Consider the following 23,034-nt stretch of genomic DNA (forward strand, 5'->3'; position numbering starts at 1 on the left):
AAAGGAGCAGACAGGCTAGCTTTCGTTAGCATCAACACAAAGCTAACGAGTAAAATGACCTGTGTGTATTTTCAGTATAAAAGCATTCAAACTAAACTTATAGTATGTACTTGAAAACCTACGTGAAAAAGACACGACGAACACCCGCTACGCTACTAATTTAAAATGCAAAATTCAAAGCCCATCATATGTATTAAAAAACATCCATATTGTTAAGTCAATCTAAGTTGAGGTAGCATTGATATCGAGCTAGCAGATCAAAACTAAGACAAATGCATTATAAGCTAAAATCACTTAAATAAAAAGATGTTTTCGATTCGACTCTGTCTTGTGAAGAAGGTTAACTCCATTGTGAAGTTGTGAGTTGTTTACTGTGGAACCATGTGGCTCAAACATCAACGGGAGCTTAATTTCGAAAAGCTGCAACCGGAAGTGCAATCTGTGTGTCCCACTGTGAATTGACGGCAGTTGTGACTAACTGGAGCTTCACTGGACTGTTCACAACAACAGAAGAAGAAGACGCTCCACTTCTGACCGAAGGAAGCACGGTCGCGATTTTTAAAAATAAAAAACTGCTTCGGAACAAAAACCAACGGAAACCAGCGTCACTCGTGCGACAGGGCTCCGCTTGTGTTTGACTTGGCGGTTATTGTTTGCTCCGAGCTCGCCTTGTCCTCCTCCTCCTCCGCAGGCACAGCGGTGGTGGTGGTGTCGGCTGATACATCTGATACGAGTCGTTGTGGAACATGGCTCAGCATGGGCACCATGTAGCCAGTTCCCAGAAAGCACTGATGCTGGAGATGAAGAGTCTCCAAGACGAGCCGGTGGAAGGCTTCAAGATAACTTTGGTGGACGAGTCGGACATGTACAACTGGGAAGTAGCGATATTCGGACCCCCGAACACACACTACGAGGGTGGTTATTTTAAGGTGAGTAGCTAATGTTAGCTAGCAGGCGATCTATTGTTCTGTAGCTGCTTGATTTAGCTTGTATTAAAGTAGTTCACTCACAGAGGACAGTCCAGCGGCTAACATTAGCTTCTCAGTCAACGTCTTTATTAACAGCAGGTAATCGTTGATCACGTTAACTCGGCTAATTGACAGTTGTTTCCTGTTTACAGCGATAAACCAGTCTCCCCTTCTTTGTTCAACTTTCAATCAACTCCACTCAGTCCGGACTATTAGATTGTGTTAGTACAAGCTAAAAGACGCTGAAACTTTCTGCCCCAAGCCCATTTTTTTTAAACAAGCTAGCTGAGATCCGTCATAGCGACGGTTGGCGTTTGACTGTCATATGTGTGTTGAAACAAAAGGGTTGTTAGCGTTGGCCGCCTCAAGGTTCATCTAATCAGACAAGCTCATTATCCAACTTTGTGTTTTGTTATTTCAAACCAACAGCCCCAGGTTAAAGGCCCCTTTTCCAGCCCTGTGTACTCAAACGTGTTGCTGGTTGAGCTGTGGACACTCAGCGTGTCTAACACAGGGAGACTCATGAGCCATTTAATCTGTTTTCTGGCAAACTTCCTCCCTTGTGATTGAAGATGTGTGGCTTTCACACATGTCTTGTTTTTGTTGGCGAGTGTTTGTGCTAGTGGCAGTTTAGACAGTGGCGGATCTAGTATTTTTCTATATTGGGGGCCATAAACGGGCCACAATTTACACAGAGGGGCCTGTTCATATTCAACATCCATGCATTATTTCTAATTCAGTAAGGTGCACATAAGGCACATTCCTTGTTTAAAGCTCTATAGCTTCGAGCCACACACCATTGAATATATTTTGAAAATTGTACCTGTTGTACCTGTTATAAAAAAAAACTCTTCAAATTTCTAACAAATAGTCATGCTTATTGGTAGTATTAGTACTACTGACTACACCGATTTCAACTGAGGCCAGTTCCTCCTGGATCTGCCCCTGCAGTTTTAAAGGCCTGAATGTCTAATTTGTTCTTCTCTGGCTCTTACTTTCTATTTGTTATCTTATTCAAAGATTCAGGCTTATCAGCTCTTCTCTTCATTACAGCCATGACTCTGACCTCTGACCTACTGTTAACTACTGGTTGTTTATCATGTTTTAGGCAAAATATCTGAAGACACACAAACAGCCTCACTTGGAGTCCCACCTACATTGTAAATATAGGATAGCTTTGCATTTGTTGGCACAGCAGGGAGCCCAGAGTTGATTTGTCTCAAACCTAAATGAGTGTGTGTGAAAATCAACTTCAGATGTTGCAAAACAAAGAACAGATTGTTGTTCACCCACATGTTCAGTCCTATACTAATGTGGGTATTCACCCTTTAATCCACTTTGATTTATTACTTTCTCAGACATCATGAGCTTTTATTATTGTCCCTCAACCATCCTGTCTTTTTGAGAAAAACATAAGGTTAATACATTTAACGACCATGAAAGGTTAAAAATGTTTCTAATGAATATAACACAATACTCAAATTTTACATGGTCTCTTTACAAGGGATTTTTGTCATAGGCTCATATTGCTACGCCCGACATTATTCACAGTGGTTTTCATATAACAACTACAGTTGAAGTTTCAGTAATGGCTCCCACTGTGTACAGCCTATTGCATCAGTTAAGCCATACAGTGCTTTGTGATTCTGGTTCTTGAGAAGCCTGTTCATTTAGCCTCTGGTCTTTTTTCAAGCCTGTAAACGCAGGCAGTGGGCCGCCCCGGCCGGGCTACCGTAGACAGCGTTCTCTGTTCTCTGTGGGTGCTGTGTACAGGATTCCTTTGTCGGGCCAGGAATGCACAGGCTAGCTGTGAAATCCACCGCATGGTTGTGACTCATTGTTCTGTGCTGGGTTTCCATCCAACCTGTTTGCCATGCGTATTCTAAGAAGAAAGAAAAACAAAAGTGGCACAATGTTATGACCAGGTTACCCAAACAAACCAGCAGTTATGACACTCCACAGCTGCCTGTTCATCAGAAACGGGGAGGGTCGTGACGTCACATGAAACCTGGCTGAGTCAGGTATTTATTTTACATGGGTGTTGCTCCCAGAAAGAGTCACACCATGATTAATATATCATGACTGCAGACACACTGTGCTGAGACATACTGAAATGTCATTCAGACAGTGTTAGATAACTGTCATGGATCCACAACACATTAGTAAACACTACCTTATCATAACCAACTGACCATTGACCTGAGGGTCTCACAATAGGCCCTGTGCTGATATTAATTGCTGGTTCTGAGATACTTTCAAGCTTTAGATCCTCTGGATGTGTGTGTGTGTGTGTTTGTACACTTTCTACTTTGTCATGTGAAGTTATCCTTCAGAGTCCCGGCCTTTACTACAAAGTTCAAGTTTAACATACTCATTGTCTGGCTTCACTCAGCCTAACATTGGGAGTGCTAAAGAAGAAGTGAACCAGCTTCATGGGACAGAAAAACCAGACTTAACCTTGACTCTGCCACGATAACCGCAATTCCTGCTACGTAGTAAAGTACGTCGAGCGCTCGTCAGTCCCTCACTCAGCCGTGCTCCTGGGTCGTGTATGATCTGAGAAGTACACACTTGAAGGGGTTTTAGGGCATGAGTCAGTAACCCTACGAAATTCCCATTAAAAAGACTCTTCATTCTGCCACCTTTCCATGTTTACACTATACTTCACAAGCTAATATGTTGTGTTTTTTTCATGTTTAATAGATTACATGCCAGCGTGACGTGTAACACAACAATTTCAAAGGAGGCTGAGACAGTGACACCCCCGTTACTGTGTTTTGTGTTTATGTATGCATTTAGTTTGATTGTTCTGATGATACAGTGACTATGAGGTTTAAACTTTAATTTATTTAACACATCTTAGCCTTTAAAATAAAAACCTTGAAATAGGGATAAGATTTTAGAGTTTTTATACAGCTCTACAATTAAAGTTAATGGGGAGGCTTTGTAGTTTTATAGTAGTTTTATGATCTGTATGAAATGTGAGCTGTACACATCGCATAATCATGATCAATTATATGACATTATGACTTGCATCCATGTTTTTTTCGTTGATCTCTAGTCTAATTTTTTGACACTCTCCCACTTCACCTTTTAGCACATTTTCATAACAAGGAACATTTTAAGATGCGATAATTCATTGAATAACACAATCACACTCTACCACACATAACTTACTTACTTGCTATTATTCCCTTTATTGCTGTTACCATCTATGTGGTTTATTAACATAAACACCAAACCCATATAATCAACTGTGGTACTGTGACATCGCCTTTTCTGATGGTTCACAGATACAACCTTTTCCTGCTCTGTTCTGTATCATGCAACACAACAGCAGAGATTGATGCCTGTCATCCTTAACACAAGGTCATCTGTGACCTCATATCTGTGTTTCACAAAGACGTACAGGTGAAACTATGCTGTGTGCGTAGTGACATGGAACTGAACTGTATAGCTGTGAAAGTGCTCTATGAAACTCTGCTGCCTCAGCACTAAGCAGCGTTCATTTGAATTTTGGTTGCGTGTAATTATCTAAATAGGGTCTCTTGCATATCTCAGTGAGGTGCTTTACCCGACTGACCACCTCTTCAGAGGACAGGAGGTGTTGCCCTTCAGTTTTGGCCAGGGCCTCTCTGTATCTTTTTTAGCCTCTGACAGACCGGGGGTTGTGTCGAGCAGCTGACTCTGTGTTTGTGCCTGCTTTCTTTCCTCCTCACGTGTGTGCTGCATAATTTGTGTGAGCTCTGTGTTAGCCTTGCTAGTGTAGGGGGAGGTTACGGGCAAGAGGACCCAACCAGGCTGCACAGGACGTGTCTGGGCCGGGCCTGGCTGAGCCGTTGGAGTCATGTTTCCCCCCCTCTGGCGGTGTCACAGAGAAACAAGAGCAGGGCAGACGGAAAAAAGAAGGAACACAGAAACAGTCAGATCAGGAGCAGACGGAGCCCTTCCTCGCTGTGGTGCCTCCTTGAAAGGAGAGCCTGCTGCGAGCGGAGGTAAGGGTGAGGCCCCAGAAGTCCACTATGTCCGTCTCCTAAAGACCTGGCCATGTACTCCTTGTCTCATACTATATGGGCCTCGAGTGTGGTAATCCCACCCTTGAAACATGAAGCAAATGTTGGCTGGTGGTTTTTAATTTTCCACGTGACACGGTCACCAAAGAATCGCTGTGTAACATAACACCACCGTTTGATGCTTTCCTTTCTTTTACTTCCTCCTTCTAAGTGGCCTTAATGATAATCTCTGGGACCTTTATGTATATGTGTGTAAGTGGAGCAGAGAGAGAGAGAGAAAGAGGTGTAGGGAGAACATAATATTTTTTTTCCTGTTCAGGGTTTTTGACCTGGTTTACTTCACCTTCCTGTCTTTTTCCACAGGGTGGGCACGTTCACTCCTATTGTCATTAGCATCTCAGCTTTTATATGTTGCAATCCAAGAAAGAATTTCTTAGACCAAGCAGATTGATCTTTTATTCTTATATCCTTGTTAAAAAGCCCTTCCAGGGTCTCTGGTCAGGAAATTGTGTGCACTTAATGTACACTATTTAATTGAGCTTTTCAGAGTAAACTACCTTCTGACCATGGGCGGTATTAATTTAGTACGCAATCGGATTATGAAGCATGACAGGAAATCTGGTGGTGGCATGTTGCAACAAATGTACAGAGGTTAACTCTTTGTGATGGGCAGAGATCTTGTTTGAGCTTGTGAAGCAGAACCTTATTTCCATCACCAACTACTCCTTGGTCCAAAAGGGTTGTGGATGCAGAGTGAGGAGAAAGTGAGTGTTACAATGATCACGGTAAAATATGACTCGTATAAAGTGGGTGATTTCTGGAAAATCTCAAATCTTTTGATCTGATGCTGGACTCATAAACCCTAGTCTGTTATTCCCTTCCTCCTCCTCCTCCTCGCGTTATCTTTGCTTCTGTCTTCTCGGTGCTGATGAGACAGGAGACGAGCTGCTTGCTGCTACAGAGCAAATGAGCCAACCAACAAGCCTGTCTTTGTCAAGTACAGCTCTGCTCTGCCACTCTTCTCTAAAACCAATGCATCCATCTTCTCCTCCCTCCATCCCTTCCTCCCTCTATCCACCAAGGGTTTGGTGTCAGCTCATTGTCGGGTGGGCAGGTCAAGAGTTACAGCACTCATCTTCACTCTAGTGAAGTTTTACACCACATTGTCCTTATTTATTGTCTCATGTAAGTTTTATAACATTGGGGACAAATTGCTCTGCACCTATTCCCAATTGTTTTTAAATCAATCAAACCACAAGGGGTCTCCTCACTTTGTCAGTGTATTTTGTATCCAACGCTTTTAATGGTAACTGCATGCATTGCTGTTTGTTTGCCTTCAGTTTGTGATATTGTGTTGCTTGGATAATTACTCCTGGTCAGATGCATTGTGACGTTTTCTTACTGGGATTAGTGTGCATGCTTTCCTTAATGCATATTCCCACCTTGCTGCTTTACTTGGTGATTGTATTCACATTAAATAGAGCTATTTTATGGCAAATGTTGATGCGTAAATCCCTAAACAACAGGCCACAGTGAGACATGGTTTTATTTTTATTCATACAAACAGACACTTAAGTTAAATGTTTTATATTATGAGAGGTATAATTTTTCTGTGTCTGACCAAAGAGGTGGTTGGTTCTGTTTTTACTTTCCACTGTTGGATGGAGTGTTGGTTGTCTTCCATGCCTCACCCTCCTTTTGTTTCCAAGATGGCTCAAAGAAAAATCTTTGCCAGAAGATGAGTGAATTTAATTTTGGTGGTCTTTTGGGATTTTTTTAATCCATCTGAAGTGATCTGGGTTTTTCAGATTTCAAGCTGCTGAAGAGATTTTCATTCACGATGTGTATTGTTAGAAAAATCATATATGGAAGACAAACAAACTGCTTTGCTGTTGAAGTGCTGGCATAAGTTTGTGCTCTGCTGAATGCCCTCTAGTTCTTTTTTGCACCATTTCCATCTCTTTTTGAATTGGATTAAATGGTTTTACAAATTAATGCTGATGAGAGCAACTGTATCTTATTTAAAACATCCTCACTGGCAGATGTTGCAGTTCTCAGCTCTTCTTATTGAGGTCAACACTCATTTGAACAGTCAGTCGCACATGACATGATGGAGAGGGAGTCTTCCCAAAAGCACAAGCAAAGGTTTTCTCTCCCAGTTGTCAGGCTGTGGACAGAGATGAGCTGGATGCTGATATTGTTTGAGAAGACAAACCGAGCTCTCTGTGTTGTGGCCTTGGTCTCTTCTCCACGTCCCTGTCCCGCTTGGCTGGCTGCTATGTCTTGTACTGTTGCCAGCCTGTAATCTGTACAATGTTGGCTTGAACCCTGCACTCTGAAAGGCTGCCAGTTTTTGGCCAAGTCAGTCAGACCCTGGGATTTTGTTCTTTTCTCTCACACAGGCAGCATTCTCTCAGGGCTGAGTCAGTTTCTTCTGTGGTCTGAGAACAGGTTTATTCTGTCAAATCAGGAATCGGTATCAGGGAATACATCCAGTACCAACAAATGTTGATCTTGCACTGGAGGTCAGGACATACTGACACAGTGACACAACCGGCAGCAGCACAGTGAGGGAACATTAACACATCACATTTGTAGCATTTTGCACTGAACCTTTGATAAACACTGTGTTTCTGCTTCACACAGCCTGGGTAAAATGCTACAGTGCAAAGAGCACTAAAGGCTTAAAGTATTGTACAGAGCAAAACCTCCATTATTCCAACTGGAATCCCCCCTCCTCCTCCCACTACCACTCCACCACCAACCTCCCTGCTCCCATGTAGCCGTCAAGCCCCCCTTCACCCCCCTCCGCTTGATGGTTCTCTGTGGCGAGGACCAGCTGACCATGCCGAATCAGCAAATGTGAGCGTCTGTGTGTGTGTGTGTGTGTGCGGGTGTGTGTGTAGTCAGTGTAGTTGGTGGCCTGTGCAGATAGTGGGATGTGTGTGTGTAGCTTCAGTGTCAGGGGTCTATATAATAGCAGAACATGGGGTATGAGTAGTGGATTGTTTTGGGTTTGCAGTGACAGCTGGAGAGGACAAACCCCCACCATGATGTCCCTATCCCCCACCCGACTCCACCCAACGACCCACCCTCCTGGCGTTTCTCTAAGCTCCACACACACTCAGCAGCTGAATGCATCGCTCCCTCCCTCCACACCATATTACATTACACTGTCATTAGCTCCTCCACATCAGCTCCCCCTCACTAGGGTTTGCCACAACTCTAATGCTACTATTTATAGGTTTCTATGAGTCACTATTAAAGCTGATAAGTCTGATTGTATAGACGATTGAGCTGCGGTTTGTTGACATCAAAGCCATAAAATGTATGTACAATGTATAAAATTGTGTGTGAGTGAACTCAGAGAGACTATGTCCACCAGCAGGATAGTGGATCCGCAACACCAGTGGACTAAATGTTTCAGCAGCATGGTTAAAAGCATCATGGTTACTTTCCTAATATAGTCTGAGCCAGTAAGTCTTTGTTGTTCTGATCGGTGGAAATCATTCTCACCTATCAGTCACAGTTTAGAGGGAAGTAACCATGATGTGACATAACAGGACTTTTGTTAGCGAGGGAGAAGTGTATAAACCGCCTGCCATTCATATTGCTGTTATTTCTCTTCTTTCACACTCAGGCAAGGATCAAGTTCCCCGTTGACTACCCGTACTCTCCACCTGCGTTCCGCTTCCTCACTAAAATGTGGCATCCCAACATTTATGAGGTAACTCTGACCAGTGTAAATCCAGGTTAAAACTGTACACTGAATGCTGGTTGAAATTAGTCATCGCTTCTCTGCATTTGTTCTTAAACCTGCAATCCACTGCTTGTATGCGTAGGGTAAAAATACTGTATATGATTGAACAATATATGCTTGTCATGTGCTTCCAGATTAGAAATGTTAGGTCCAATGCCTAATATTTTCTCATGCGTTCCTAGAATGGGGATGTGTGTATCTCTATCCTGCACCCACCAGTGGATGACCCACAGAGCGGAGAGCTGCCATCAGAGAGGTGGAACCCAACACAGAACGTCAGGTACACAACACTCCAACAATCCTCTAGGTTTCTCCACATCTAGATTCTGTTGTTAAAGGGCAACACACAAAACCAGATCAGCAGAGTTACTCTTTGTAACTCTTTGTGTCATAAAATGATTTGAATTATTATTATTATGAGGTACAAAGCTGGAAGTAAACATTAGTGCATACAGTTACACATCTGTGCTTCACGTTTACATTAATATAGAAGAACAGTGTGGGAGAAATTGCCCTTTTAATGTAGTCTGGTCTGGACTTAAAGCTTTCTTTACCATTTCTGGGTCTTTTGACTGATTTTCCTACATTCCTAACAAGATTTTTGTTGATGCATTTTTCTTGACTTTGTGCAGCTGCACCTCACTTTGTTGTGATTTGACAGTCATAGTCTTAAAATGCTCCACAGTTTCCTTTCTTTAGGTGTGTCAAATATCTTTTTTATGCTAATGCTGCTGTTAGCAGCAGCTGTTCACAGATGCTTCTATTGTGGGTCTGCACAGTGGCTGGTATATTCTAGAGTTAACCAGTAAAATTAAAGCAACTGGACAGAGACAAATGTCAATATGCCAGTAAAACTAGCACTAGAACTACCACTAATGTTGTTTTGGACTGACTAATTCCCAACTCAGTTTTGTTACAGTCTTGCATCACACAGGATGTAGGAGCAACCGTGCTAATAAGCCAAGAGTCTAACACAACACTAGACAGTTACTTGAGATCGTCCCTCGACTCCCAGCCGACTTGCTGCAGTGTAAATGCAGCAAACATCCAAACATGATGTATAATTCATAACCCTTTATTTCAGATATGTACATGACACACATTTATTCAACCCGTGCAGCTTCCCCATTCTGTCTCCCTCTCCCTAACTTTTCCCTTAAGCATTATGTTTATGCATAAACTCTCACAGTTGAATAAAGCCGTGTACCACAATAATGGCTCCTTTGTAGGCCCCAAGCTGAACAACAACAAAAATGGAAGAAAATGAGTTGAGGAAGCAGGTGGGAGATCACAGGTGTGAAAACAGTTCAAGGGACGAGGTTTACTTCTAACAGTCAATCGTTTCACTCCCCCTGTATGGTGATCCATCACTTGTTCAGTCCAACTAGTTGATTCAAGTATAAATAATAAATGGTAGTATTGTCTATTAGTATCTCTATAAGAGCTGAGTACTAAAAGAGACAAATGGATGTGTTGCAGGCTGCTTGTCTGAATGTAACCTTCTCGTCTCCCCCTGCCCCTCCCCCTCTCTTTGTCCACACGTCCATCTTTCTTTCCATCCCTGTGCACATCTTTGTCTTGTGCTCTCAATGTCTCTTGTCTCGTCTTACCTCCATCTTTACTCCCCCTTCTTGCTCTGTTTACCTTTCCCCTCTCTGTATTTCTTTCTCCTATTTAAATCTCCCTCTTCACATACCTCTATCTGTTGATGTCTCTTCTGCAGGACCATCCTGCTCAGCGTAATCTCCCTTCTGAACGAGCCCAACACCTTCTCCCCGGCCAATGTGGACGCTTCCGTCATGTACCGCAAGTGGAGGGATAGCAAGGGCAAGGACAGAGAATACATCGAGATCATCAGGTGCAGTACTCCTCATACACTAGCGAGTTTGTCTGTAGAAGGTAATGACAGTACAAGCGATTTATTTAAAAATGTGTCCTCATTTTCCATTTTCTTTCCCTTTCACAGGAAGCAGGTGTTGGCTACCAAAGCTGAGGCAGAGCGGGACGGCGTCAAGGTTCCCATCACATTAGACGAGTACTGCGTCCGCACTCAAGTCCCGCCCACAGACGACGGCTCAAACCTTCTATACGACGACTACTACGATGACGAGGAGCTGGAGGACGATGACGACGATGAGGATGACAACGAGGACTGTTGCTATGATGAGGACGACTCGGGCACCGAGGACTCCTGACCTTGCCTCCCTGTGACGCCAGCCCCTCACCCCTGACCAGTCCCTGCCTCCTACCCCCACCCACACCTCCCTCCTCTACCATGGACTGAACTTTAACTCCCCGTCCCCCCTGCCCTTCTTCTTCTCTCCTCAACCCCTCATCATCATCCTCACTTAGCACAGGCCCCACTGTCCCCTCCTGTCACAGTTGCACACTAAAACCTGATGCATCGAAGAAAAGAAGGCTACAGAGTTGTTTTTTTTGGTTTCCTACATGTTTTCTTTTATTCTTTCAGATTTTTTGTCTGAGTAGAGGTTACACACAGCAAGAAAACCTATGGCAACAGTACTTCCTCGTCTGCTTCGGCTCTTCTGCTCCGGTAACTTTGTGCAAATTCCCACAGAAGTGTTTTGAGCTACACAACATATTTCTTCCTCTGGTTTTGAGGGGAACAACAATAAGTTGTGTGCTGTGTTTTTATGTGGTCACTGTCATCATCATGATCAGCAGCAGCAGAGAGGAATGTAATATCACAGGTCAGATCAGAGCGTAGAGCATTTGCAAAGTAACCTAAGTTAGAAAAATTATACTGTGTGTTTGTGTGCGTGCGTGCGTGCGTGCGTCTTGAAAAGCTGAGTCGTGTCCGTCTCTGAGCCATGTGTGTGACCTCCAGTTACCAGGCTGTTTGAAGGCCTGTCATGCCTCACCTCTGACATTTTTAGAGCCCCTGGGCTCGTGCTGCTCCAAAAAAGGGAAGCCACTCACTCTGCCTTGTGCCTTCCCTCGCTCCCTGATACCGCAGGTCTGAACGACTCATGGGGCAGACGGGTCACAGCAAAAAAAAAAAAAAAAAACCTAGCGGCCAGACAAACAAAGGTGGCAGGGGGAGAGATTCAGGCTCGCAAGGTCTCAGGTGTTGAAAAACCAACGGAACAAGTTATTAATAACTGCTCCTGTCGGATTTTGTCCAGGGTTGTGAGTAAGAAAGGTGAGATCCAACAGCTGAACTGAAGTATGGAATGTAGATCAGGATCGTCCTCAACCGACTGCCACGCAGCCTTCATCCCTCAAGCACGTGCTACTTGTGGCCTGGATGCATTAACAAACAGCTATCTGAGCCTGCTGCTGCTCATGAAATCCAATGTACTGTATTTAAAAGAAACCTATGCAGTCAGTGCTTGAACTCACTTTTTATGCAGTGCTTTAAAGCGTGGCAGACTCCAGCTTGAGTTTTACAAGCCAGCCTACATACCTGTTTTATGTTTGTCAGTGGTTTGGTATTCTAAACCAGAGGAGTACATGTCTCAAGAGGAAGAAGAAACAAGAGTGAGGTTCTACACAAGACGTCACAGAGCACATCCCCCTAGTGGTGGCTCTGTGCACAGGCAGTGTGTTTTTTTTTCTACTCTGACGTGTTCCACTGGGCCACAGCCATCTTGACTCACCTGAATCAATGACCCCTGCTGCCTGAGAGATCAGGTCACAGTGCAAGTGATTTCAAAATTGGTCTGAGGGAGGGTTTTTGTTTTCTGTCTACCGTTAGAGAGCCTCTCTGTCAGGAGTCCTCTGTTGCACAAGACACAGTACCACCATCCAGCAGTATTTCTGATCAACATTGCTGTAACAATGTATCCGTTATGTTTGAGCGAGTGAGTGAATGAGTGAGTGAATATTTCGCAGAACGTTAATGAGATGCTGAGATGTTGTGAAGAAGAAGCACAGAAAGGGGGAAGGCATGGGGGGGATAGGGTTGATCTCTGAGCATGAACAGGAGAATGTGGTTCTTCACTAGCATGCTGTTAATGATGTGTTTGTGGTTTTAGATCTGCTATAAGGGTCGGGATTGTGTCCAGGGACTAAGGTTCTCAATTATTAATCTAAAACTGTTGCATTGTGAATGGCCTGAGGGTTGTCCGTTTATTTTTGGGGGGCTTCTTTTTCAGTTTTTTTGATGTAATCTTTTTAATTTCAAATTGTGGTGCGAGCTGCAATGTTTTCTGTCTTATAAGTATTAAGTGCTAAGAATATTGACCTGATTGTTTGAAGAAAAAAAAAAACAGGATTGTTTGCAGGAGAGCAAAATAAAATGTACCGGCCGATTTGATTTCACGAAAATCTGAAAAGTTACACAGAACCAAATTGCCACAGCACATTTAACATTAACTCTCTCCAGCCCGGCTCAGCTCTGAACGCTCAGCAATGAGTGATCAATATTCCATAACTGACTGATGTCCGATACACAGCCTATGAATGATTCTCCCCCTCAGTTACGATGTTTTTAGGGTGAATGGGATTTCATTTTTTCTTTTTGCTTCCTTTTTGTCAAACCACTGTTGTTTTTATCACCTCCTCCCCAGTTCTCTGAGCTCTGATTGGTGGCAGCATCACTGAGGGAAAAAAAACCCCAGCAGTTAATTACAGAAAACAACAAGAACCTCAGGAAAAAACAAAACAACCAACAAAACAAACAAATCCTTTTCTCCGCTGAGTGAACCTGACCCTGGGGAGTCTCACTTTTTGGCTTCACAGGACTGTTTACAATCCCTTGATATGCACATGTGGATATTTTGACGATCACTTGATGTATTTTTTTTTCTTGTTTATTTCTTTTTTTCTTATGGTTTGTAAATCTATTTAAACTCTGAAATAAAGATCTTTATTAGATATTGACTTCTGATTACATTTTTTCTGGAAGGTGGGTTTCATTTGCTTTATTTGAGGGATTTATACATTTCTCTGTGTTCTCTTATAGATGCAGAAATGCAAGTGAATGCGATTTGAGTGAAACTCTTGAGTCTAGCTCCGAAAGGTAAGATTCGTATTCTTCCCTTGCGCTTGATGGTTTTATAAACCTTTCACTGGACAGAGGAAAGTGCATGATGAGACGTGTACTCAGGAGTCACCCTGCTAAGCTCAGAGGGTGGTGGAGACTTTAAAGGATTTCCTGATGCCTCCCATGTTTTATGTTAAAAGTGAGAACTGAAAGAAACCTCCTCATGACAATGTTTTCTTCTCTTTTGTCTCCTGCTCTTTTCTTCACCCTTGGTAAACTGAAGTCTGGGAGGAAACGGCGGTAAGATTCACTATGTTTTGTGAGGTTGTTACTTTCACTCGCTTTGCATGAAATAAATCTAGATCATTTGTCTGTGCTGTTTCCTTTTCAGCATGTGTGCTGCAATGCATTAAATGGATAGTTCACCCAAAAAGGAAAATTCACTCATAATATTATAAATAACATTGTATTAGTGTAGTTCACCCCTCCATTGGCATAGTGGCACTATCCCTTTAATGTACAGTACATGCAGCCGGGCTAATCAAGGGACTGAGATATGAAAATCCAACTGAAACAAGAAATCATTCCATCGATATTTGTCAGTGATTTAACTGAATGTATCTGAGTTTTGGACTTCAGACTTGAGACTAGCTTGTTTAAACTAAATTAACGTTCTAATAAACAAAATGATTGATGGATGAGTTTCAAATAAAAAGAATGGAAGTGACCACACTTACAAATCAGTGCTTTATAAATGCAAAGTGCTCTGCAGTGACAGAAATCTCTTTTCTAAATGAAACATTTTCTGTGTCTGTAAACCTCAACTGGAAATGAGTATATTTTAGTAGGTTCTACTAATAGGAAACTAATTACCAAGGATCCTGTCACTGTGTCTTTTTGTACAGATGTTTTAAAGAACGCATGTGATCCTGGAAGAAGAATGAGGAGAGACAATAGGTGAGTGTGTTTGTTCTTGATTGAGACACAGGCTCATACAGTAACAGCTTTCACTGGAGTTTGTTTCTATGTTATTACCTCTCAAATCCTCAAACTTTGATCAGAGAACTGGTGAATTACAGCGCTTTTTCTGATCTGTCATCATTTCAACAACTTTACAGTTTATCGTCAATTCCTATAGGGGCCCACATTGACGACTGCTTTAGGGACATTTGAACTTAAAGCATGTATTAGTTTTCTCTTATGTGTTGGTAAAGTCAGTGTGTGAGGAGAGTGGACGCAGTCACATGATGATCAGAGTGGTGGAGGTTGGAAGGATTCCCTGATGCTCTCCATCACACTACATGCATAAGTATTTGTTCAATGACTGCTTTATACCTCTAGAGGGCAGCAACAGCATTATTCTAGTTACCTTGTCAGGTGTTTGTACCAGCCTGTCTGAAAGATATAACATATTCATAGTAATAACATTCCATTTCTGGCATTACTATGATTTAGTTATTTTGTATTTTATAGTTTTAGCTTATTAAAGTTTGTGTGTTTCTTTCCTTTCTCAGTTCAAACTTCTGTGATTCTGCAAACTGCTGCACAACCAGAGGCCTGCAGTGTTTCCCTGCCTTCATCCTCCAGTCGGGGGCGCTGCCATCCACTCACATAGAGTCATCATGGTTATGTGTTGTCATTGTCTCCAATCAAAGTGTCTAAGGGCCATTTCCACCTATTCTCATCGCCCACTGTGACTCTGTGAGTAGACTGTCAGTACCACTCACATGCTCTATGCACTCCATGATTTATACTTGTATGGTTTATTATTTCCATTGTCTCATTTCTTCCCTTTAAAGCTGAGGAATGATTGTAATGTGGTGCTTGAAAAATGAAAATCATCAATCTGCGTGACATCGTGAAAGTTTAACACTACAAGAGGCTTGATGTGTTTCAGGCCACGTCTGACAATTATCTTTTTTCACTTGCATCATTTTACCCACACTCCCTTTAACTCCACAGTCATCATATTCGTTTCCCCCACAAATATTTACCATCCCTGCAGCCGAGTCCATCAAATTTGTTTCCCACAACAGGTCTGACCTTTTGCCCTGCGTGTGTCCAATCCAAATGCCATTTCAGCGGAGCAGAACAAGCAGGATGCTGAAATGGTCCCTGGCATTTGCGGATTTGCTCCTCTCCCTCTGCGGCTTCTTTCATTCTTCACACCGTGTGTTATTGTCTGGGAAAGGAAAGCGACTGCCAGATCAGAGGGGCCAGATGTTACAACCTGCGGCCCTCTGACGCTGTGAGCGAGGGTCACGTGTCACTGCGTAGCCCCCTTACTCCGGCTGAAAGTTTGTCATTGATCTCCTCCAGGAGAGACCGTCGCTGACCTGTGGATAGCTGCAGGAACCGGGTGAACTGTAACAGGCCCGAGTGGCGGAAAAATGTGAGATGGGGTGGTGGATTGATCCATATGTCAGAATACATGTCTCCAAGGCAACAGAATTTAAGTGGAAAGTGGAAGCAGGTTGTCAGGAGGCAGTGGGGTAAAAATGGAACCTCATGACGTGTCAGGCCTATTGAGTGACCATACAGTGCTGCAAGTCAATGCAGACACACAGTCGCAGGAACAAGAGAACGAACCTGGAGGGGCAGTGGACCTCCTGCAGAGCTTTTGTGCAGCTCCAGTTCAGTCTGACGTCCTCGTTTCCACGTACCGGCCCCGTCTCCTCCCTCCCGTCCTTCCAGGAAGCCGGTCGGATGTCAGTAGGGGAAGATGCTACACCACAGTGATGAAACACACACTGGATTGACTCCTTCAGCTCCTTTATTGATATGTAATCCCCCCCATCACTCGGTACATCTGTCTATCCGGATGACAGCAGAGAACAAGCCAAGCACAGCCACACTGAGTCAGATCTGTGTTATTCAATTACCAGCTTCACTTCTGTATTTTCTCGTGTTCCTCACACATTTTGGGACGGACAGAGATCCAAGGTCCTTCCTCTTAATGAGAGCAGAACAGACACATTAACCTTTCACAGGCTGTAGTCTGCACTTGTCTCTTCGCCACTGAAGCCTCTCAGACGCTCGTGAATCGATGTCATTATTTTGCAGAGGAAGTTGATAACAGTGTGAACCTGCAGCTGTTCACAGATCACTGTGACATTCAAATATTTTCCCCAGGAGATATTATTTCCATTTTAATAAACTTTCACTTTCATTGGATTTCAATAATTTATCTTTCCTTGCTCTTTCTCCTGTAATAAAATGGAGAGAACACAGAATTAATGGATCCTCAAACATTCACTGGTTCAAATTTCTCTTCATCTTTCTTATGATGGTTGGAAATATATACAGAACAAGACAAAAATATGTGCATTATAATACAGTATATTTGAAGAAGCCAAAGAAGATGTAAAAATACAGCTTATCTTATGGTGCAGTAAATAAAAGATATGATAACATATCTCTTAAAATATCATTGCTTTGCACCTCTAGTAAACTATTTAGATTCAACTGATTTGTTTTTCTTGACGAGTGTAACAGGTCGAGTTTCCGCAGGATGAGTGAGTAAGTGAGAGTTCACATGTTCGTCTGCAGTCAATAAGGCAAGTGGCTCCTTTCATGTGTTGATTACATCCCACGGTGTCCTCTGTGTGGACCTCTTCAAGAAACGTGTGTCATTATCTCCAATCTGAGTTTTAAAAACAGATGATGTGGTTTTAATGCCACGTTCTCGTGTCTGTGTCACTACAGGATGAACCATGTAATGTTGGGTTCTGGTGAAGACTGTGGTTTATGAGTCTGTGTATTTGGTCATGTGCAAACAGACATGGGCCTGCGTGTGGGTTGGTAAATGTCATAAACTCGTGCCCGTGTTGACAGTCAGGATCAATGTCAGATTATAAAACCCAACAACCAATTTGGCTTCATGTGTGAAAGGGAACTGTGGCTCAGGTGGTGGCTGCTGTTCTCAGGTCTGTTGGCTGAACCCAGGTTGCACCAAGAAGGTCATTCAGGGTCAAAAGATTATTGTGTCAAATCAAATGGATATGGTTAAGTCATATGATTTATGTCTGAAAGAACATATCCGATGCTCTTGGTTGTTGGTTGATCTTTCTGTGACTTTTCTTCAGAACATCTTTTCAATGATATCAAATTTTTATACATTGCTAAGAATATTGTAATTGAATATGAAAGTTCTTTATGTCTATCTCGCATTATTTTGGTTTATTTATTTTATATGGACAGTGCTCATTATTCGAAAACTGTAAATGAGCCAGATTTAGCTGTATAAGCACATTTATCACCTGTATAGCCACTTTTTACAAAGCACACTGAAAGAAAATGAATTATACTTATATAAATACTATTTCATTTCGATGTTTCTCTTGGTTTGTTCTTGGTTTTTTCACCGGGTTGAAGTGGTACTAAACTGGACTGTCACATACTTCTGTGCATCGATCAGGATAGTATATAGTAGTAGTAGTAGTAGTAGTAGTAGTAGTAGTATAAGTATAGTTTGGGGGCTGTTGGATTCTTCTTCCAGGTCAGTCAGTCACATTTCGTGCAGCAGCAGGTTTGGTAAACTTCTGTAAGGATCTGAAGCATCAATGACTCCAGAGATAGCAGCGTCAACAACTATCAGATGGATCCATGTGATTGGTTACAGACATCCATGGTTTCCAGAGGACAGCACACGGATTTTGTTGATTCTCAAATTTGTCCTCTGTGACCATGTAATAATTCGAGCATGACTGCAGACTCTTAATCTTGTTTTCTTTTTCTAATCTTATCTTTGATTGTTGCTCATATAAACACCTAATGTTTAGGATTTGACGCACAGGGATTTTACAGGCTTTTATTGGAGGCTGAAATTCAAATGAAGGTCGAATCGGCTCATTTACTGTAAAGCTCTGCTTGTTTTGCTCCCAATTAGCTGTTGGCACGAAGGGCAGCTGCATCCAGAGCAATAAAGCTCATCTCATGTTCCTTCTGGAGGCCGAGGCAGACGGAGCTGACACCTCCTGCAGGGCTGCTCACATTAAATGTTTGTTAATCTGCTGTTTGTGGAGCCTCAGTCTCTCACTGTCACCAGGCATCGACCCTCACACTCGCTGAAACCTACGTTTCTAAGTTCCTTCCTGTCAAGTCAATGCAGCGCTGCCATCGGCTCCATATGCAGCTGATCTGTGATAAAGCAGTGACACTTGACGTAAAACCAATCCGTCTCAATAATACAGGTTTAGTGTATCAATCTCTCAGGAGCAGGCTGCCTGAGGATATGCAAACAGAGGGGACATTAAGTGATGGAGAGAGGTTATAGATTGGAAATGAACTGGGCAGGTTGATGCTGTGTGACGGAGAAACAAAGTGCTTTTTGTGCAGCAGATCAATGAAGTCAGTAGGGCCCTTTCTATTTCAGACACACAGATGTACTTGTTGCCATAGCAAAGTTTCCAGGGTCACTTTAAACCCGAAGAAGGAGAGACCATTTTTTTTTAAAATGTAAATTGAATTAGAGCACACAGGTGCATCTTCTCCACATTGCATTGTCTGCTCAGCTGCATGTGCTTTTCCGAGACACAGCCTTATTAGATATAATGGGTTACTGACACAAGCGCCGTGCCGTGTGTGGTGGACAAATCTGAATGGAGCATGGTGATGAACAAAGAGTCAGGTCTCTCTGTGTTTTTCATGATCACGTTCAAGTTTGATTTTAACTCTGAATGTTTGAGATACAACAGAGCATGTGTGACATTTTTACGCCCAGATATATATGAAAAACAATACCTGGATGCTGACCTCTCTCCTCACAGCCACATTAGCAGCGAATAGCTACAACTATTTGTTATTATATGAGAAATATTGCTAAGACACTGATATTTTATCCCAGGAAGACGATGAAAACCTGACTTTAACTCTCACAAACACATTATATTCTAAAGCGGATCTTATCACTGGTACAGACAATTTAATGTAAAAGCAATTACCAGTCTAAGTGTGCATTTATTTAATTATATTCAATTTTGTTTCCCTCCACAACCATCTCGTGACCTCCAGAAATGTTCTTGTGACCCCAGGTTGAGAATCACTGAAGTGGACCACTCCAATGTGCTGTTCACACTTAAATCACCTGCAGCCACACAAGTTAGCTGTGACGTGCTGTCTAAATGAAGCTTTGTTTGCAGCTGGAATGAAAACAACACCAAAATGTGTGTTCAGTTTTGCGCAGTACTGAGTGTTGGATGATGCCATTGGCTGTGCACGATAGACCTGTAAGATCCCTGCTCCCTCTCACTGTGTTTGTTCCTGCATCTGCTGTGATACACGAAACGCAACAGTTGGATCTTATTGGTCAGCCGCCGCCGCGTGTCGCGTATAAAGCGCAGCGCGGAGCCTCCGGAGTAGAGACGGTCTGAGGGCGCAGAGCCGCGCCGCGCAGCGCACAGTTCATCCGGGGAGAGGAGCCACCTGTTAGAGACGGAGCAGGAGGAGAAGTGTTTTCTTTGCTTCTGTGAGTATTTTTATCTTCAGGTTTATGTTGCTCACATCTGTTTGTTTACTTGTCCCAGATTTCAAGGCGATGTAAAGTTTTGGAGATGTTGGAAAACGGAGTGTCGCGTAAAGAGAGGAAACCTTCCCGTAGCTGCTGCATTTTAGTTTCCAACTTTTACACAGAATATTAAGTTAAAACTCAAAAGTTAATATGTTCTCAAGAAGCATGAAGATGTTGGATTATTACCATTAGGAATTTTACTGGGCTATTGTATAATTTGACTAAAACGTGGGGAAGATATTTTCTACTTTATTATTTTTTATATAAATGTGAAGTTTAAAGAATAAAATGCACATAAAGAGTCAATTTTTCAGTGTAATACAGTGTGGAATAGTGAAATGAAGACTCTCAATCAATATCAAGAAGACAATAGTGAAGGAGCCTCTTTGTATTTGTTCATCTATTCCTATTGACTCTATCTGCAAATCAATCTGCAGACTCCGTTTCATTTGTTGTAATGTTGTTGAGTTCAGGTCAATATTTTAAATCATTTGTCAGTTTAACGACTTTGGCTCCTAAAATGTAATGAGGCTATTAAATTAACTTCACTCCCTGCAGAAGACGCTGCAGCATATAACCTGAGATTTTACTCTCTATCTGATTTTACTCTGTAGTTAATATCTCCGTTCTTTAAGCTCAAGTTCAATATCCTGGGTTTGTATTATTTCCTTGTTTATTCAGTCTTAAGCTGAAATACTCAGACTGTTTTCACATATCAGAGCTATGACACCTGGCTGTTATTTTTATCCCTCTGCTCTGATCATTTACATCTCCCCCTTGTGTGTTACTAATTGCAGACGCACTTGACTGCCCTCACACACCGCCACATCCCACTGTCTGGTGGGACCATGTGGGTTCTGGATAAGATCCGCGGGTCGGTGGAGACAGGCGTATTGCGACAGGGAGAGAACGGGGACAAGAAAGGCATAGTCCCGGCTTACAGCAACGTCCTCACTCCAGACAAGATCCCAGACTTCTTCATTCCCCCAAAGCTGATCAGCTGCCCCCCAGAGCCCGAGTTCCCTCACGTGAAGCCAAAGGAGAGTCTGCAGCCGTCTACATCAGAGCACACTATCGGCAGTGGGAAGAAGATCAGCAGCCCGAGGAGTCCTCGTCTGGTGGCCAAGATCGCAGGAGACACCAAGAACTTGCTGAGAGCAGCAAACCGCCACATCATACAGATAGAGAGCGCTGATGACGTTGTGGCTGGAGACACCAATGCAGACCCCGGGTCACAGACAGCTATGTCCCTGCCTTATGTTCCCAAGACTCAGACATCTTATGGCTTTGCCACCTTGAAGGAAAGCCCCCACACCCGCCGAAAGGAGTCCCTGTTTCACTGTGAGCTCACCAGTCCCATCACCTCCCCGAACACCCAGAGGAAGACCCCTGGGAAAAGCAGTGAATCAGGGAACCACCTGAATCCAGCTGACCTCAACACCTGTCACATGAATCCTTACCGTTACTTCAGCGGTGGGGAAAGTGACACCTGCTCCTCGGCCGAGTCCTCACCCTTCAGCTCTCCTCTGCTGTCCCGCTCTGCGTCTCTGCTCAAGATCTTCACCCACGAGACTCAGGCCAAGGTCGTGAAAGCCAAGCGGACCTTCGCTCGCCACAGCTCCCTCTCCACCGATGAGTGCAGCTCGGCTGAGCCTAGCCCCAATATCCAGCGGCGGCTCCACGTCCCTTCCCTCCATGGCGGTGCCGGAGCGTCCGACCACGGCCTCCAACAAGAGCACACCATCAACCTGCACAAGGGCGGCACGATGAGGATCAGTGCCAACTATGATTCCAGCACATCGCGCCTGCTGATTCGCATCCTGGGGACGGGGAGTCTTTACGACAAGCACGTTGACATCAAGAGCATCAACTGCTGCGTCTCCGTCTACCTGAACCCAGGCAAGCTGCAGAAGCAGAGGAGCAACATCATCAAGAACAGCCGCAACCCGGTCTTCAACGAGGACTTCTTCTTTGACTCCATCAGCTCGGTTCAGGTGAAGAATCTGTCGGTGAAATTCAAGGTGGTGAACAAAGGTACTAGCCTCAAGAGGGACACGCTGCTGGGGGAGCGAGAGGTGCAGCTAACGAAGCTGCTGTCAGGACTTTAAAGCTGCAGGAGCTGGAGGTCAGAGGAGGCACAAACCAAGGATGTTGACTGAAACTTAAATTAGATGTTTGCACTGGTTTCTATACAATCTGCTCTTTTTATTCAGATAGATTAAATCACTGGACACAAAGGGAGAGGAAAATGAAGAGGTCAGAGATTCTTAGAAGAGAGATCTAAAAAAAATGAGTCTCTTGATAACCGTCGTCCACATGAAGGATTTATCAAGTCTGATTTTTGCCTGGCTCCTTCTTCCAAACATGAAAGCTCATTAAACCAGCTGGGCTCGACAGCGACAGATGAATTTGACAGATGAAAGTAGTTTTTTCCAGACATGTCTCCCAGCCTTCTTCCTCGGCCAGGTCTGGTTCAAAGGTGTGAGAACACCTGTGCATCAGCCTGTGTCGATGTCCTTGCGTGCACCGTGGTCTTGTGTTGCATGGTTTTTAATATTGTAATGTGGCATAAATCCACAACAGCACAGGACACAGGGATTCTACATTAGCTGCACCATGTGTACAGCACAAAGATGCCTTTGTGAATCAGCGTGAGCTTTGAAGTGGTACTACATCCCCATGTGCAAATGATCCTTTGATACCAGTTACCATGGTCCACCTCCTGCAGGGGGGGAGGGCGAGGACAAACAGAGCAGTCACGATAATCACATTCACGCACACATGAAAAATATAATTAGAATCCAATTGATAATGCAAGCTGAAGATTGCCATAATGT

The 23,034-nt window shown here is 43.3% G+C and overlaps 2 protein-coding genes and 1 long non-coding RNA gene across 3 annotated transcripts; all 3 read left to right on the forward strand.

The window, feature by feature from the left end:
- Positions 1 to 434: 434 nt before the first annotated feature.
- Positions 435 to 13,580, forward strand: cdc34a (cell division cycle 34 homolog (S. cerevisiae) a). Its single transcript, XM_020080861.2, has 5 exons — positions 435 to 929; positions 8,622 to 8,708; positions 8,924 to 9,021; positions 10,465 to 10,599; positions 10,708 to 13,580. The coding sequence occupies exons 1-5, from the start codon at positions 747 to 749 to the stop codon at positions 10,934 to 10,936; spliced, it is 732 nt and encodes a 243-aa protein (XP_019936420.1). The 5' UTR covers positions 435 to 746; the 3' UTR covers positions 10,937 to 13,580.
- A 269-nt stretch (positions 13,581 to 13,849) lies between these two features.
- Positions 13,850 to 15,342, forward strand: LOC138407201 (uncharacterized). The gene is made up of 3 exons (XR_011240616.1): positions 13,850 to 13,989; positions 14,595 to 14,646; positions 15,204 to 15,342. It is a non-coding gene; the product is annotated as an uncharacterized lncRNA (long non-coding RNA).
- Positions 15,343 to 20,014: 4,672 nt separating this feature from the next.
- Positions 20,015 to 22,596, forward strand: LOC109625333 (C2 calcium-dependent domain-containing protein 4C). The gene is made up of 2 exons (XM_020080545.2): positions 20,015 to 20,155; positions 20,995 to 22,596. The coding sequence occupies exon 2, from the start codon at positions 21,046 to 21,048 to the stop codon at positions 22,303 to 22,305; it is 1,260 nt and encodes a 419-aa protein (XP_019936104.1). The 5' UTR covers positions 20,015 to 20,155; positions 20,995 to 21,045; the 3' UTR covers positions 22,306 to 22,596.
- Positions 22,597 to 23,034: the final 438 nt, after the last annotated feature.

Source organism: Paralichthys olivaceus, chromosome 3 (assembly GCF_024713975.1).
Source record: "Paralichthys olivaceus isolate ysfri-2021 chromosome 3, ASM2471397v2, whole genome shotgun sequence".
NCBI classification, from domain to species: domain Eukaryota; kingdom Metazoa; phylum Chordata; class Actinopteri; order Pleuronectiformes; family Paralichthyidae; genus Paralichthys; species Paralichthys olivaceus.